A 17,071-nucleotide genomic window follows, 5' to 3' on the forward strand; every position below is an offset into this window, starting at 1 on the left:
GCAGAAGGAGGGGTGATTTTTTGCGTCAGTTCTTTCTTGTGTTTGCCAACAGAATTGAGCGCACTCCAATCGACTTTTTTTTTACTTGTGGCTAATTGCCTCTGTCACCAAATGTGAGAACGAAAATGAAACGTGTGTCGCTACATATGCTGTGGACCAGCGGCGCTGTAGTCACCCTGCAGGAGGGATAAGAGGCCACGAACTGCCTTCTCAATAGCAGCTGTGTCGTCTACAAGCCGAAGACACCTTGTTGAAAAGATAAGCGCGCCGTTTTTTACCGTCGAGCTACAACTGAAAACACGGTAGCATGTCCGTCGCCTCGATTCCTCTCTTGCCTCCGCACACAGCAATAACAGAAATCATAAACTCGCTCTCCCGCAGTGCTCCCATATACTCACCTCGTCGCATGCGGGAGGCTGGTCAGCGGTGGCTGCCCGCGATATCTCACCGCAACTAAGAGGCAAACAAGCTGGTATAGAAAAGAACGAAATCAGGGCACACCAGAATTGAGGCAAACGACGCTGAGAGAGTGATCTCCGCAACATCGTGGAACGGGAGGTACAGGCGACAGAGAAACCGTTAACAAACGAAAGTGGAGCAGTAGTTATCCAGTGGATTCAGTCGCGACAACGGCAGCAGAACAGAAAAGGAACAGTGAAAAGCAGAAAGGAAGAGGCATTCGTCTGAAATTTCCACTCAACACGGGAGGACAGAAACAGTATAAAAAACACTCACCAAGCATTCACATAAAAGAACCCGAGTCAAACCTGAAGATGGGGTCCAGTCCCGGGCACAAGAACGCGAAAGATGGATCAGGGCATCGAGAAACGCAAGCAAGTGCCCGATGTGAAGACGCAGGTTTCCGTTTCATCGGCGGCATCAGCGAACGCAACAGGGAAATGGCGACGAGGGGACAAAGAGGACGCAGAGGCAACAAACAAGTACAGCTCGTACGTGGCCAACGGACAGACAATCTCACGCCCGTAAGCCTAAACCGATATTTATACTGACACAACCCTTTGCATCTTGAGATGCAGTGATTTTTATCTTAACCTTTGGTCCTTAGGTAACGGACAGAGAGACGCCCTAGAAACATCCCAATGTGTTTACAGCGAAACTGTTTTCCTTCACATATGACAGCGCAGCTCAGCATTTGCCACCTCGTAAGACGGTGGTGAATGTCGCATACGGACCGCATCTCTCACAAGAGGAAGCAAATGCAAGGCAACAGTTGCGAACAGGCGTGCGACGACGCACGCGGCGGAAGCAGAGGTACCGCAAATCACAGTCACATCAAACAACCAGACTGCACAAGTTTACTGTGAAAAAACACAGTTTGTACGTTTAAGAGGTAAGCCACCGAGTGCAGGCAGCATACAGACTCTTCCACTAAAGTTCGACCAAAATCACACAGGCACACACAAATAGAAAACCACATGCAGAGGTGCAACAACACGTTTGTCTCAACAGCATGCATACCTAATAACAATGCTAAGCGAAGCTCTGCACGCTCGCACCCGTCACGTCTAGACGCCCTGATGGCGATCACACCATATTCTTCATCTGTACATGTATGTATGTGTATATATGTGTGTATATATGTATATATATAAATAGAGCGTAACCACTAGCAGCCCCCGTTGAGCCTGGCTTATTTCACACTTCGGGGGTCCAAAAAAAGGATATACGGTTAGAGGTCGATTCTTGTCTGCACACGGCCGCGCTGATAGGTACATTTGTCTGCCTGTCCTCGGTTAGACTCCTTTACAAACGGCTCATGTTTCGTCTTCGTCGTCCTCTGCGTCTGTAACACTCCATTCTTCGTCCCCGTCCTTTCTTCGTCGCTTGCTTTTTGTACCTTCGTTGTTTTCGCTTTCTCTCAATGATGAAGCCTCTGCTTCGTCGTCGTCTTCCTTCGTCCTTTTCTCCTTCCTCGATTCATCCAACTTTCCGACTTCTGTCTGTGCATCGTTCTTTGCCTTCGCCAGACACTCGTCATGCCCTACTGCCGTAAGCACCCCCTTGTCGTCCTCCTCTGTCTCTTTCCCAATCTCGCTACTAGCATCCCTCGCCATCCTTTTCGCCTCCTCGCTCCCTTCGCTTTCTCTCGCTTCTGCTTGCCGCCCTGCCGGCTCCATCAAAGACGGAGGAGCCGCGAGCTGCTCAAGTGTTACGACTCGCAGCTCCCTCTTCACGGTTTTCTGACCAGGGATCGTGGCTGTGTTTCCTGTTTCGCGTGCGCATTCCTGGTCTCTTCGCCCTTCCCCTTCTTCTCCTTCTGCTTCACTGTCGTGCTTCGCCGACGTAGGCGGAAACGCACCGGGATCCACACCGAGATGTTTGCCTACGTAGGCACCTGGTTCTTCTCTTCCTCTCTCGCCTTCGTCGCATGCCCTTGCACTTCTTACACTGAGCGACGCTCCTGTCTGGAAACACGAAGGCGCCGCAACGCATGAAAAACGAGATTTGTCTCGCTCTCCCCCTATACCGCGTGTCCCCTTGCTCGTGTCTGTCCGGCGCTGCTGACTTCGCTCTGTCGCCTGACGGGCTCGGGCGGCCGCCCGTTCTCTCGCCTCGCCTCGGCATGCCTCGGCTCTCATTTTCGCGTTCAGAAAGCCGTATTTCGCCGCTGCGAAAGTCCGTTTATGTTGTTTTCCATCTTCGTTCCAACGAGCCGTCCACTTCTGTCCGCTTTTGTCATACACAACACCACTCACGCCACTGCGATACAAGCATCCGGTCTCTGGGCCTCCGCAGCGGCAGTCCCCGCCACCTAGGCCCCGGCACCCCACAAACGGAGACACCCCCGCCGGCGGTCCCACAAACGGTAACAGCCCCTCCACTGCCCCCGCCACACTTCGCGAAGCCCCGCCATCCTTTAGCGGAGGAGACAGCGCGCTTGTGCACTCGCCCAAACGGGACGAATCCCCCCCGGTCGCCCCTTGGCTCGTTGGATCCGTGAAGGGAGAGAGAGGAACGGATGGCGCGAGTCGCCTTGTGCTTTGGCCTCGAAACTCGGGAGAGGAATACAGAAGCAAGTGAGACGGCAACTCCCCACCAGAGAAAGGAAGAGAAGCTGCATTCCTATCCCCTTCCTCCCCAAACGGTGGCCGGCTTGACAACTCAAAAGCAGAAGACGTCAAGGGTGTTCCACCTGAACCAAAAAAGGACGTAGGCGTTTCCAACGCGTGTCCAGGCCCGCTCGTTGAGAGAGAGGATAGGACTGACTGCAACCCACTGTCACTGTGCCAGTCATTCCGGTTTCGGTGGCCTAGAGAGCCAAGCTTTGTCGAACCGATACAAGAGGAAGGTGTCGCTTCACCAGGTCTGTCTGTATCTGAAGGAGAGTTCGAGAGAGGATTGCTCCTTCGGTCGGTGGAAGCACAAGCATTCGAGCTAGAAAACGTGTGTGGATTCGTGCTGCCTACGTCAGCGGAACTGTACGTCTCCGATAGGTGAGATGCCCTGCCTCGGTGTCTCTCTTCTTGTTCTCTCTTGGATAACCGAACGAGGTGGAGAGCGAGATTACGAAAGAAACGCCCTTCATCCGCGTCGTCCTGGTCAGCATTCGACACGCGCTTCGTATCTGCTTCCACTCCCTCGATGTTACTCCCACCCGCTCGCCGACTTGCTTTCCGATCTTCTGGCCGTCTCTCACTGTCTCCCCCAACGTGTCCCCTTTCGGTTCCGTCCTCGCGAGGTCTTCTGTGGTCTTCTCGTCTCGCTTGAGTATCTTCTTCCTGAGCCTGAGCCACCACTCTGGACAGGAAGGCAGAGAACGAGGGAAAAGAAAATACGTCAGGATGCAGATCTCGTCCAGGGCCTTCTTGTTCCCCAGCAGTCCCTGTCAACTCTTCCGTCTCCGTCGATGCCACATGTGTTGCACAGCTGCCTAGGAGAGAAGGAATGTGAGACGAACAAGGTTCTGAGAGAGTCGAGGACGTTACCCTAGACCCTTGACCTGTCGAGAACGGACAGTGTGGTGGTGAGTATGGAAGCGAGAGGGAGGCAAAATGTGACTGTGAAAGGCCTTCATCCCTAAACGCCTTTCCCCGTCCTTCTCTCCACTCGCGCGCACTGTCTCCCGCAGAAACACGTTCCGCAAGTTCGCTTTTCTGTCTCCTCAGAAACAACTGGACTGCCGTCCGCAAAATCCCTTTAGGCGCGCTGTCAGAAGAAAATCTCTCGTCTTCCCGCTCCACGGAGCTGACCTCTTGCTGCCCTTTGACAGCATGTACGCCTGAAAAAGACAGAGACGGCAACGCTTCGTCCCCTGTTCTCTTGGTCTCGAAGCCGACTTCGGGTGCGCTCACGGACGTAAGACGAGGAGCCGAGGCAGAAGCAAAAGTCAACACTGCAGAGAGCTGGTCAGCAGTGCTCTCCCCTGAGAAGACACCCAGTGGCTTGCCGTTTGGAGCTGCTCGGCTGGGGAAGGCAACCGTCGAAGGTTCTCTCTCAGCGTTCCTTACAGGTCCCGCATCCTCTGCTTTTGTGGCCAGCAGGCTGTCTCCACTCACGGCGCTACTTGCGATGTGGCTCAAGGCATTTGCTAGACGATGCGGGACTGCCGACTGCTTTATCGAAAGATAAGACGAGGGAAGAAGAAGAGGCGACGATGGCAGATTGTCCGCAGAGGACCCGACCAGCTGCTGAGAGGAAAGGTTCTGAGGTGGAGAAAGCAGGGACGAGGCAGGAGAAGGAGGGGTCGAAGAGAGAGGTGAGTACGCATTTGCCAAGGTACGTGGACCTCCAGACGAAGCCTGGGCAGAGGCTGTCGTTGTACAGGAACCAACGGGCATACCTCCTGACGACGAAGAAACAGAAACGCGTTTCGACGCCAAACGCGAAGCATACAACGAAGACAGAGGCGACTGCGTATCACGTGTCGGGATCCCGGTGAGAGTCGGACTCTCATACACGCAGGATGGGACTGTGGAAAAGAAACCGGAATGTCCTTCCGCTACGCCATTCTGTGCACACACCCAGGACAACAGAAGCTGCAGCCATCATGCTTTCACACGTTGGTCATCGTAGACTGCAATCTTCGCTTTGCCCAGCAGAAAAGGCGTCCAGACGCGCCTGATCAGAGAACGAGAGATCTAAAGCAATACAGTCACAGCCACACATCCAACTCTAAACCCATACGCTAGAACATTGCCCACGGTTGTACAAATGCGCACAGGCACACAGACATGCACATCACAAAAACAGAAAGTTCCTCTTCCACGTGTAATCCGAGAGGCTCCCGCATACCTCTTGAAGGTGGCTAAGGCTGTGGAACACCGAAGATAAACATGCACTTGCGATTGCCCTTCATTCGTGCGCAATACTACCTCACGCAGAATACACACACAGCTGCACTAAGTGCATATATATATATACATATATATACACATATATATATATATATATATATATATATACGTCCCTTTATTTACCTTTCCGCGTGTCGAGGAGCAAACGAAACGGTCTCCGGCATCCTGCGTTTGCTGCTCTTGGAGTTTCCGAAGCAGAACGAGCAACTGGCTATGCTGATGTTTCTCTCGAGCACGCAAGTGCTTTTGGTAGTTCGCGTTCTCTAAGATGTGAATGAGCTCTGCGGCTAGGGTTTCAGATCTCCGGCGGACGCGTTCCGTTTCTGTCGTATCTTCCCTTCGGGCACCTATATCGAGCTCGTGCTCGTCTGCACCCTGCAGGCGTCGTCCTTTGCCACAAGAGCCTCCCGCTGGGATAAACTCCGGGGTCTGTCCTTGCCCTTTGTCTCCTCTGTTTTGCTCGTTTCGCTCTTCGCTCCTTCGATGGCCGAGCACTTCGGCCTCCCCCGAATGTGGCACGGCAGCGGGAGCAGATGCATCGGAGGCCGGGGGAAGCCTGAAGAAGGAGGGAAACGAAAGTTGAGCTCTGAGCAACTGCTCCTCTTCTTCCTCACCTCGGAGGTTGTCCAAGGGCGTGGCCAACTGGTGGGCCATCCACTGGAGGTTTTCCGGAAGCGTTTCGCACGGCGTCTTCTCGCCCTCACCAGGGCGGTTTTCGTTGCCTTTTTCTTCTCCTTGTTCCGCGGCATCTGTCCACGAGTGAGTGCATTCGTCGTCATGAGTCGGCAGTGTTTCCTCGATTCTCGGAGCGTAAGAAGGTGACTCACAGTTGCCAGTCTCTTTGTTTTCAGACTCCTCTTCTAGTTTCTGTTGCTCCTCTGATATCGGCCTTCTCTCGTGCCCGTGCTCCTGCTCTAAGACTTCCTGAGCTGTGCCCGACCACAGAGGCACCGAAATTAACTCGGCGGATATCGAGTTGTGAAACGAACCTTGTAGTGCCTCCGTCCGACCATCGCCCTCGCTTCCCTCACCAGCCGTTTTCTCTCGCGTTTTCCCTTCCTCATGCTTGTCTCCATCGCAGTTCGTGGATGCCTTCTCACAGTTCATCGACTCTTGACCTTCTTCTTCCATTCCAGGTCTGCGTGTCTCTTCTTCATTACGTTTGCCCTGAGACCCACCGCACTGTGCCGCCTCCTCTCCCGCCTCCATGCTGCTTACACGCGCACTACCACGCGCGACACAAGAGGATAGAGAGTCAGGGGCTTTCTGACCAAAGGATAAGAGCGTGTGAGGAAGTCTCTGTAATTCCGTGTGTTCTGTCACAGCCAGAGCATCACACACAGCGTCGAGCGCCTGGGAACAAGCAGTCGAAGTTGATTCGATTAACACTTGAAGAATTGCCCCAATCCCTTTCAGCTTGTCAGACAGAACGCCGGTCAGCTGTGTCGGTACCTGCTCAGTCTCTTCGTGTCTTTCCGAATCAGCGAAATAATCCTCTGATGTCGACCTCGAACCTGTGCATTCGCCGTGAACGTCGAATGTCAAGAAACAGTCGTCTTCGTTTTGCCGATGTGTGGCCCTCGTTTCTGTTTTGTTCTGAAACGAAGGTGAAGCTGCCGAAACCTTCTGCTCCACGTAGCACTGAAGCAGCTGAAGCAGCGGGCCGAAGCAGACCAGAAGATAAAGCGCCAGCGTCCGGAAATCTGTCGCCTTCTCCACAAGTTCGGCGTGGAGAGCGTATGTGGGGCAAACCTGTCGGAAAGCTGTTGCTGTTTCCGGTTTCTTCCACGCGTCCTGTAGGCAGAGCACACTAGGTGCCCCTACCTCGTCGGGGGAAGAAGAAGCAGCAGCAACAGAAGCCGAAGAAGCGCGAGACGAAACACGCGACGAAGACGGAACACAACGGAATGACGAGGCCAGCGAAGGTGCAGTCTGCCGATTCTTCGAGCTTGGTTGCTCTGTGAACAAGGGGACGAATGACGGAGCGCGGCCGAACGGACGAAGAAAAGAAACAGCGAAGATGAGATCGAGAGCAAGTTGACGAAGTATGTTTAACCTGTTCGCGTCTCCTTCATCTTGATTCTCCTCATCTTTCTGTGTTCCCTTTTCTTCACTCTGTTTCGAAGGGCCAGACGGCACAACCGCCAGATGAACGACGTCCGACCCTCCACTTCGAGTGCAGTTTGCCTTCTTCCCGCCCCCTTCACAAAGGTCCCCCCTTATCCAACTTTTGTGCCGCGACGCCTTTACCTGGGCATCCACAGCAGGCTGGCGATGGTTCGTCAGCTCTTTGAGTGGACTAAACGAGAGAAAAGACGAGTCGGTATCACCGGCGTTTTCCGCTACGGCAACTGTCGGTTTCTCGGGCGTCGCCGACAGAACGGCGAATCCACAAGCAGAACAAGATGCAGAACAATCCGCAGGCAGGCTGGAGGAGGACGCAGTGGTGCTTCCTGTTAACTCCTTCGTTGTTTCACTAGAAATGGTCAGCGTCCCCCTCTTCCTGTCGAAGGCGCTGGGCTGTCCAGTGACAACCACCTGGTTTGTGCGTGGCAGTGGAGTAGACAGCAGACAGTTTTCTTTGTCTTCTTTACTGTTGACAATGCCTCCGCTCTGATCGCCGCAAGAAGGAAGTGCTAGAGCATTCAAAGGTGAAAGAGGGAACCTCCTATGCGCTTGCCAATCACCTCCGTGAACTTCTTCCCCGTTTCGGGCCTCTTGGCAAAACCTTTCTGCCGGGTGATTCTCAGACAGGAAATTTCGTCCTTCCTGTTTACTGTCGAAAGAAGATCCGATTGTTGATACAGGCAGAGAGGAAGAAGCTTTACCGTGCGTCGAGATGTGTCCTCCGCCAGTTCCTACGGACGGGGCGAAATTTGGTAGTCGAAAAAAGTCAGCGGTATTCCTTATTTCCCTGATGTCCTCGACAGAAGTCTGAATGTTGTGATCTTGTGCTTCTGCCGAAAACCTCGCCACGTCAGAATTTTCAGAGGGGGCTTTACAGAGGGATGAACTATTCACGAGAGGGGCAGTCGTTTGTCCAGCCTCTCCCTCGCAAAAAATTATACCTGTTTCGTTTCCTCGCCCAAAACAGGATGGAGCCCCCGATGGGGCAGGCGACGGATTATATGACTCGGTGTCCCGGCGTCTTTCGGTTAGCAGCTGGTCCGCAACATCACTGAGATTTGCACGTATCCTCACGCGCGTCGGTGAAGCGGAACGTGTCTCGACGGCATTATTGCTGTCCTCCAAAACGGACAGACTGATGGGAAAATCAACCTGCATGGTTCACCCGCTCACCTCGAACATCGGGCGAGCTCACTTAGGCACACGTAATGGTTCCCGCGTATATGCATGACCAAGCAGACTATATGCACCCACTAGGTATACACAACTGCTTAACGTGTAATCGCGTACCCGCCCAGATTCATAGAGATACATTTAGACGCATGTATGATGTACATGAGTATACGCAGTAAACTCAACATCGGAACGTATTCCCTTCCGGGAGGGTTCACCTAGATTTTTCATGTTTTTAAGCGATGCAAGCGACCAGCTTTTCTTTTCAAGGAGCGAAAAGGAAAAACAAAAAAGAACGAAGAAGAACAAAGGTCCCCGTTGTTTATACGAAGCAATGAATGATAATACATCCTCAACAAGCTCAGCATATGAAGATATACCACCGCGAACAAAATGTGGTCGTAGGCGAGCATGCAAATGAACCGTTCCTTGTTAGAGGCCGTGGCCTAATACGTCGGTATTCGCTGGTAGGGAACGGCGATTGAAAAACACAGAAACGCGGTCGCTCTCGTCAAGCTTCATACATGCAGCCCTGCCTTGAGACATTGAGAGATAAAAGTGCGTGTAACAGATCGTGTCGCAGTTAGTGCTGCAGTGCCCCTGATTTGATCTGCTTGGTGTTCCTCAAGAACAGCATGGCGAACGTGCTTCCAAAAGAGAGCAGCCGCCAAGAAACCACAAACGGAGACGGTGTACTGCGAGCACACGACTGGTTCTCGCGGTACACGGGAGACAATTAAACGCGACTCGTGTATGAAAAACAAGAGTACGGCAAGGAGAAAGGCAAGGAACAACTGCGGAGACTGAAAAGAGGGGTGTCGGCTACTTTAATTCTGATTCTGCAGTCCACCTGCAGGCTTGATCGAGACAGCAAATGAGGCTCCTGAAATATCAACTGCAAGGACACCCAACAGCGTTGCACCCGGCCTCTCCTGTGCTGATGAGAGCAAACAACGGTCGACAAACCAAGCCTGCGACAGATTCTCAATACAGAAAGGAATGCAAATCCCACACAACGGTACGAACTAATTATCCTGGAAGAAGCGCACGAACAGAAGACCGGAGATCCCTGGTTGCTAGGATGTTGGGGGTGGGAATCAAGTCGATCGAAATGAGTGACACATTTTCACTCGAAAACAGGACACATCCTACAAGCGCGTGCCCGCCTTCCCCCGTGTCAGAACAACGGGAAAGGCGACAGTTCTACAATGTTACCGTTCTCACGGCTCGACTCTTACGCGAACATAGGCTTATCCCCACGAACACATACCTATCACACATATGGTTGCATATGTAGAGATATTTAATTACATAGATGAGTATACAGGTACTTAAATTTGTCACTGGATGCCGAGAATGCATACAAAAAGAGCCTTCAGCACTCGGGGACGGCTGGCGGGCGGCGTGCAGCGTTAGTCCCTTTTTGGAAGAGGACTTGCTTGGCAAGCCTGACACACGACGGCAGATGCATTTGAAGCGAAAAAATTGAGTTAGCCCATTGTTCAGTTTCAGCGAGTTCCCTTGTTCCATTCGTACTCCCTTTCAGTTTGCTCTGCATGGGAGGGAAATGGAAAAGGAAACAAGAAGGGTTTTTAAAAAGGCCGGCTACGGCGGAGAGACAGCAGGTGTCGCCCGCGTCAGTGAGTGACCGAGATGGACCTCGTGTGACGAAAGATGACCTTGCGCTTTTTGCTACGGGGCGCGATACGGGCTCGAGCACGAAAATGGAAAAGAACAGCACGGCCAGCGAAGCGAGAGACAGGAGAAAGGGAGAAGGGAGAAAAACAGATGACCTGCCCTCGTCTCTTCACCTCCGGATATTTTATGCTCTTTTTTCGTCGACCTTTTGACCCCGACGCGTAGGTTGGTAATAATCAACGGAAGAAGGCGGATATTCTACGAGTACAAAAACGAAGACTCCACGCCTTTGCAGTTTCCTCATTCCAGGGGGAAAGGTGTACGCAGCGTCAAAAGGCGAATGAAGAAACCTATTGACTGAACAAGCGACGAGCAGACAACTAGCGCCACAACAGCTCCGCACGAGAGATGATTCAAAATGCGCATGTTGACAAGAATACAGATGTACCTCTGCGGGGACAAAAACACAAAGGGCGAGAGTCTCGGAGGGGACACCTGCGTTTATTGGAAAGGAAACAGCGGTAGCAATTCATTTCGCCCCTGGCGTTTTCCTCGCTTCAACATTTGTGGAGACGCGGCCTTGAAGAACAGCAAACTCATCCAAAGTTAATTCTGCTTATTTGTACATACCTGCGTGTAAATGTATAGAGCCACCTCGTGTAGAGAACAGCCCAGCTCCAGGCAAAGCCATGAACCGTTCCAAAAAAGAAACAAAAAGTGACAGCGTCGGGCCCGCCTAGTTCTTTGTTGACCTGCTCAACTCTGAGGAGGGAATCCCCATGTGTGACGTTAGCGTCTGAAGAGACACTAGCGATGAGACGATCTCCAGACGACCCGGGGCTCACAAAGATTTGAGGCGCACAACCGCCCTGGTGCTCTGTTTGTGACATCAAAGAACGCCATCGTTGAACCCTTGCTTCTTTTTTGTCACACGTGACGCAGGCTCAGAAAGACGCTTGTGCCACACCCCATGGAAGCTTTACAGCATTTGCAAGAACACAGGTTTAGAGAAAACAAGCAATGAAGAAATCCTGTGACCGCGCCGCCAGCGAGCCACAGAGGGACACTCACAGCAGTAGGAGAGCTATGGTCAGCAGATCAGGCGTGCAGCTTCGCTTTGACTAGTAAAACCTCAAACCTCAGCTCCCCCTGAGGATAGTTGACACCCAATCATGAGTAACAAAGTGGACGAGATGGCAACCACGATATCGGAAATTCAAAAAGTGCAGCTCGTCTGAAGAGACTCATCAAGAGACCACGCGAGCGCTAGCCCCCCTGTTCCGCTACAGCCAACAAAGAATCGCAACCGCGCGGGTGACTCCACAAAACTGGGGGCGCCCGGGCCATAAATCTGCTTCCAAGGGAGAACCAGAGCCGCTTTCTCTCTACCAAACAACAGAACGCGGGCAGTTGTGTCACGAAAATCACTTCGAACAATAAAACTGTTATCCTGACCATCTCCACGATTACCTCATTACGCCTTGCTCCAAAGGCTGAACAATTGCAGGAGAAGAGTACAAGCGTGTCGTGGTACAGCAGTCTACAAACATCTTTAGTGGGGGACAAGTCACCACACTCCCAAGAATTTTAATGTTCGAGCACAGAGGAACAGGCGGTTTGTGAGCTTCGCCATGGGGTCTTGCGACTGCTGCTGAACACAGGGAGACAGCCACAGGAGTCAAGTTCTTAGAATGCGTAATCGTTGCATCTATACTATGGAAAAGACGGAAGGGAAACACAGAGTTCGCGTCTCTAATTGGAGACAGCCTGAGTCTGCTGGTGCTGGGTTGAAGGACTGAGCACCGAACGTGGTCTTACTACTCGACATCCCACAGTCATTAATGGCTCTTCAGGGTCCACCACGCTGGTTCGAGTGGCAGAACCTAGGACCAAACAAACATCCATAAACCGAGGAAGAATCGGTAAAAGTGAACGTGCCACCCAAGGCGTCTTCGTGTCCTGAAGAACACAGGGCCGCAGGGGGGGAGAATGGGTCTCTTGGCGAAGAGCAGAAAAGAGACACCGGCCCAGCCCCCGGCAAGGATGGGATTCATGGAGCAGACTTCGAAACAAGCACCAGTCCCTCCCCCTCGAATTGGCCGACACCCGGGAAGGCTCTATAAGCTGCGAAAATGTGTATATCCGTCTTCTTCTCGTGTCGCTTTTCGTAGTGTCGATCTGTGTGTCTTGCGGGGGAAGCGCATTCCGCGAAAGCCGAAAGTTGGTGCAGACCGACCCATTATAAAGCCATCGGGGAAACGCTGCAAGAATGTCTGCCCCCAGACTGCGGATGTTCTGAAAGACAAGGGTGAGACGCAGAGGAGACAGTTGCGTGTAGAACCCCCATATTAGTATATTCTTGTTGAGAAATAGGGATTCTAAAACCGGGAAGATTCAGCTTTTCTATTCTGCCCGAAGGTTTTTCGCTCGCGCAAACGGGCTGACCGGAGATCTCCGGAAAGAGAGAATGTTTCAGATCGGTGGAAAAAGATGTCTGTGAAGGGATCACATGCTTCTGTTTGTCAAAACAGTGACTTCAAGGCATCGATGAGATAACAGAGACAGTGGGGTTTCTTAGCGCGTCGAGCTGTAGGAAAGACGAGTCATCTCTCCTTTAACTAGACGAGGATAAAAAACGTGTTGCGAGTCCTACTTTGTCTGGAACCACGCACTAGAAACTAGTGTCTTCGTCGTCGTAAACAAAATCATCCCGTGAGAGATTTTACCCAACAGATGAACACCAAGAAGCATGTTCTTGACAACCTACTAACAGTGGGGCAGGGGGAACTTCTCTACTTTATTACGAGTGCACGTCCTGGTGCGCTCCTCAGGCAGAACGGCGCCTTCTCACTTCTTACCACCTTCCGTCTGCATTAATGCGGTTTGGGCACGCCCATTAGTAGTTGTCCAGAAAAGAGCTTGCGCGGGACAACAGACTGTCCCATTCCCCTCATTGTCTGGCTGGTACCAGGTAACTTTCATGTAGGGTGACATGCTTCCGCTGCGAGGCCTAGAAATATTCGATTCACGCGAAAGCCTACTCTGCTGGAAGAATGCAGGTGTTTCCCCATCCTCAGTCAGGTGGGCTGTCCAGAAGACACGTTCCATAGTTTTTTGCTAGAAGGCGTCCTTAGTACGCTCTTCCTGGCGCATGCGTCATGAATTATCTATCTTGCCGCAGGAACTAGATCTCTCTTACTGAATACACGTGATGCAGCGAAGTCCCTGAAAGACAAAGTTAATAATTAAGAGTGCTGCACCTCACCCTATACCAGTTACTAGACTGCGTTCGCTTGCCCGGACATCAACACTTGTTTTACAGTGGAAAGACATTCCTACCCTTCTTGTATAGCAGGGATGTAATAGAACATAGAATTGACGATTCGAAGTCCTTCGGAAGCATTCAACATCAAGAGGCACTAAGCAGTCACACACAAGTACCTCCTTCGAGCACGAGGGCAGACTTCAGTGTGCGCCTTCGTACGCGAAGGGTTCGGTGACAACGCCAAGCAAAGGCGTCCGGTGTCAGTCGGTACCGACCTTTCTTTCGCTTTGAGAGCCGAGTCTCCCGCCGTCCATTGACGACGCCACCAAGAAACACTCGACTTGCTCCTCATTTTCACGCTCCTCTGCCAGGGAATTTCCATCGCCGGTGGAGAGGGCGGCTACCGTGAACTGAAGGCTGAACAACGGCGCGAACGAGTGTGGTAACCCACTCCGTCGAGATCCGTTTGTGCACCTGGGGGTGGGCCACGTCAGGAATACTTCAGTCTACAAGCGTGTCTGTTAGATGTCGAAGGACGATTCGGTGCTTCTAAAAAAACACACCACTGTATGAAGTGGCCAGAGCCTCTCTATGTGGAACCGTCGCGGACACGGTATCAGTCGCGTTCAGCAGATCACTTAAGAAAAAAACAGGGGCAGAATTCTTGCTGAAAACCTTCCTGTGGTTGACCAGAAGTCACACAGGGCCGTGTTTCCCCATTTTGACCAGATCCGTATCATCATCGAGGGATCTCACATATGGTCGACTTCCGCGTTGCGAGCCTGTGCTCGTATACTCTTCTTGAGGAATTGGTTCTAGCGTGGTTTCCACTACCCTGCTGAGGCCGGCGTCCGGCGTCATGTCGAACCCACCGTTGTTGGGCAAAGATGGTACCTTACTTTCGAAACGCGATCCGCGACACTGAAATATAACTGCTGGTTTACTGCCTTACTGAAGAAGTGCAATTTTTCGCTTTTGGAGCGAAGGCCCTTCGGAGACTAGGTAACGCTCTTCGGGTGCGCAAGCGTTGCTAGCACGCCTGGGAACGAGGGAAAAAGAGGTAGGGGGTAGTTGTCTAGGGGAGTGTGCTGAGTTACAGCGAACTGCGGCTGCGTGCCACTGTTTACGGTGACGCTGTCTCTTCACAGGCTCGAACTGCATTACTCCACGACTCTTCGGGTAATCGCAAACGCGATCCTCGTGACTTCGTTTTTTTTCTGTCGCTGTGCATATCGCATATAAATGTATGGTACGACCCGCTTTCGTCGCAATTAAGTGACTCGATTCTAGCCCGGTTTCTCGGCAACACACGCCATTTCCCAGAAACTTCCAGTTCAACACCAGCGAAAGAGTGCGATTCGTCCGCAGAATTATTGGTTCGAAACCCTGTTGGGCGAGCTTTTTTGTCGAGCCCGAAATTTTCCGTGTGTGGTCACTACCTACTCCTACACCTGCACGTATTACGTGGACGCCCACAAGTACCCCAACGGACAGCAGATACAAATCCTACCCGTGAAAAGCGGCAACGCCTTGGCGCGCTTGTCTCTAAAGATATAATAACTTCAAAAGGCTACGGTTCCGCGCGTCAACTGGAAGCTGAAGTGCCCCGCTTTTTCCCATCCGTACTATTGCGGTTTTCGACTTTTCTTGCCGTGAGGAACCACCGGGTACACCGTCGACTTTTGCGGACTGCTGCTTCACGCAGGCATTTGTTGCAGTTGGACGAAGCAGTCGGTTGTTTGTGCTTGTCTGGTCGACTCCCCTCGATCACTGCGAGAGGTCCCTTAAATACGATATTGCTAATGCTTTCGCGTCTCGTGCTCCTTGTTTGCCTGCCGTCCCGTTCGTTCTTTTTTGCTGTGCACCCTGAGCTCGGCTCGACACTACTGCCGGTTTATCCAAGATGATTTCCCTTCTGGGCAACTTCCTCGGCTCCCTGCTTGTCCTCGGGGTGAGCTTTGTTTATCCGGCATACCTCACGTTCCGTTTTTTGCTGGCACACCGTGCTGCAGGAGACTCTGCATCGCGGCCCAACTTCCCTGCGACCGAGTACATTCAGCATGTATTCTACTGGGTTCTGTATGCATGGCTGTCGATTTTTATCGGTCTGGTTCTTTCAAAGATTTCCGCATTCATTCCCCTGTACCACGAGCTCCTCGCTGCACTCTTCTACTGGCTCGCCAGTCCAGATTTCAAGGGCGCTGGCTGGCTTTGGCTCGTCGTCCTAAGCCCTCACTACTCTACGCTGGACTCGACAATTCGGGACATGTACGAGATCTACTGCCCTCCAACTCTCAAAATGTACCTTTCGCACGCGGTAGACGGTTCTGCAAACGCTGCTGAAGAGGCATTCCGGCGTGACCGTAGTGCCAGCAACCCGGTGGACCGAGAGACAGTGAAAAACAAATAACGCACGATAAAAGAAGACGAGGGGCATCGAGAGGAGCGAAGAGGAACATTTATGTCGACGTACAAGTTGAATGTGTTAGCAGAAACGAGAGGGGGAGTCTGGTACTGCAACAGGAACAAGAAGGCCCAAACAATACCTGGAAGGAAAAGGAGTAACTAACGGCTTACGGCGAACAGCGGGTGAATCCATTGCTCAGGTCGGACTGTCGATTCGCTGCTGTTCGTTAACGTGTTCCCTTCTCTGTCAGCCTGTAGCACGTATTCGTCTGTTGTTATTTTCGTGGTGGAGAGGGAAAGGGGAAACGAAACCATATCTGGGAAAGAGGGATGGAGAAATAGAAACACTATTTCTATGGTGGGCAAAAAAGAGGCATTGAACATCGATGCTCGCGAGAAAAGTTTATCCGCACGCCTGCACAAACCTGTGTATTTGCGTGATGTAGTTTCCGCGCGAAGGGTTGCATCAAGACTCAGCTATTCTAATGTGCCAGTCGCTCGTTCTGCATTGTTCTGCATTCACCTGTATTGCGTTCCTCTCCTATTTCTCCTCGTTGCTTCAAAAAGTGTGTCGTGATCATTGGTGCATGTTAAACTCTCTTCTGTTGATGCTTCCCGTCGGACTGTCGCCGGTTGATGCTACTGGCAAGCTTTTTTTCCGTAGGCATTTCTGAGGAAACTCGACGCCTCTGAAGAAGGAGACCTGCAAGCTACAGTTTGCAGACGCACACAGACAGACAGACAGACAGACACACACACACACACGCGGAAGGAATCACGCCGGCTTTCCCAACTCTGCATAATCATTCTTCTGTTGGTCTATGGCTCCTTGTATGTATGCATGTATGGATTTATATATATATATATATATATATACAATTCCTGTACGAGCAGCGTGTGGCTGTCTTTTTGTCGGAATGGCCAGCGGGACAGATGCGCTACTGTTCAGGTGGCTTTCACAGGGGCAGAGAGGAAAGCAGTTAGTCTTATATCTCCTGCAACACCATCAATCCTTATCGGTATGGACGTGGGATAGCTCCTAAGCAATAGCCACTGTACGTGTCGAAGATACGCACACTGACTCGTCCCCGTGTTGCGTTTGTGTCGGCAGCTTTATGTTGTAGATTTCCACAGGTCTGTAGATTTA

At 51.9% G+C, this 17,071-nt stretch overlaps 2 protein-coding genes across 2 annotated transcripts; one reads left to right on the forward strand and one right to left on the reverse strand.

Moving 5' to 3' along the window:
• Positions 1 to 235: 235 nt before the first annotated feature.
• Positions 236 to 12,166, reverse strand: AP2IV5 (AP2 domain transcription factor AP2IV-5). Its single transcript, XM_018779551.1, has 3 exons — positions 7,566 to 12,166; positions 5,439 to 7,109; positions 236 to 4,970 (listed from the first exon to the last, which is right to left on the reverse strand). The coding sequence occupies exons 1-3, from the start codon at positions 8,598 to 8,600 to the stop codon at positions 1,776 to 1,778; spliced, it is 5,901 nt and encodes a 1,966-aa protein (XP_018637992.1). The 5' UTR covers positions 8,601 to 12,166; the 3' UTR covers positions 236 to 1,775.
• Positions 12,167 to 14,643: 2,477 nt separating this feature from the next.
• Positions 14,644 to 16,629, forward strand: TGME49_211710 (TB2/DP1, HVA22 family protein). The gene has a single exon (XM_002371255.2). The coding sequence runs from the start codon at positions 15,422 to 15,424 to the stop codon at positions 15,926 to 15,928; it is 507 nt and encodes a 168-aa protein (XP_002371296.1). The 5' UTR covers positions 14,644 to 15,421; the 3' UTR covers positions 15,929 to 16,629.
• The last annotated feature ends 442 nt before the right edge of the window (positions 16,630 to 17,071 follow it).

The sequence above is a fragment of the Toxoplasma gondii genome, chromosome IV (genome assembly GCF_000006565.2).
Source record: "Toxoplasma gondii ME49 chromosome IV, whole genome shotgun sequence".
Taxonomy (NCBI): Eukaryota; Apicomplexa; class Conoidasida; order Eucoccidiorida; family Sarcocystidae; genus Toxoplasma; species Toxoplasma gondii.

Coding starts and splice junctions, on each gene's coding strand:
- AP2IV5 (XM_018779551.1), bottom strand. CDS start 8,600: ATGCAGGTTGATTTTCCCATCAGTCTGTCCGTTTTGGAGGACAGCAAT. Junction 7,110..7,565: donor AGCCTGCTGTGGATGCCCAG/GTAAAGGCGTCG, acceptor CTCTGCCTACAG/GACGCGTGGAAGAAACCGGA. Junction 4,971..5,438: donor GCTCCTCGACACGCGGAAAG/GTAAATAAAGGG, acceptor GTGTGTGCACAG/AATGGCGTAGCGGAAGGACA.
- TGME49_211710 (XM_002371255.2), top strand. CDS start 15,422: ATGATTTCCCTTCTGGGCAACTTCCTCGGCTCCCTGCTTGTCCTCGGG.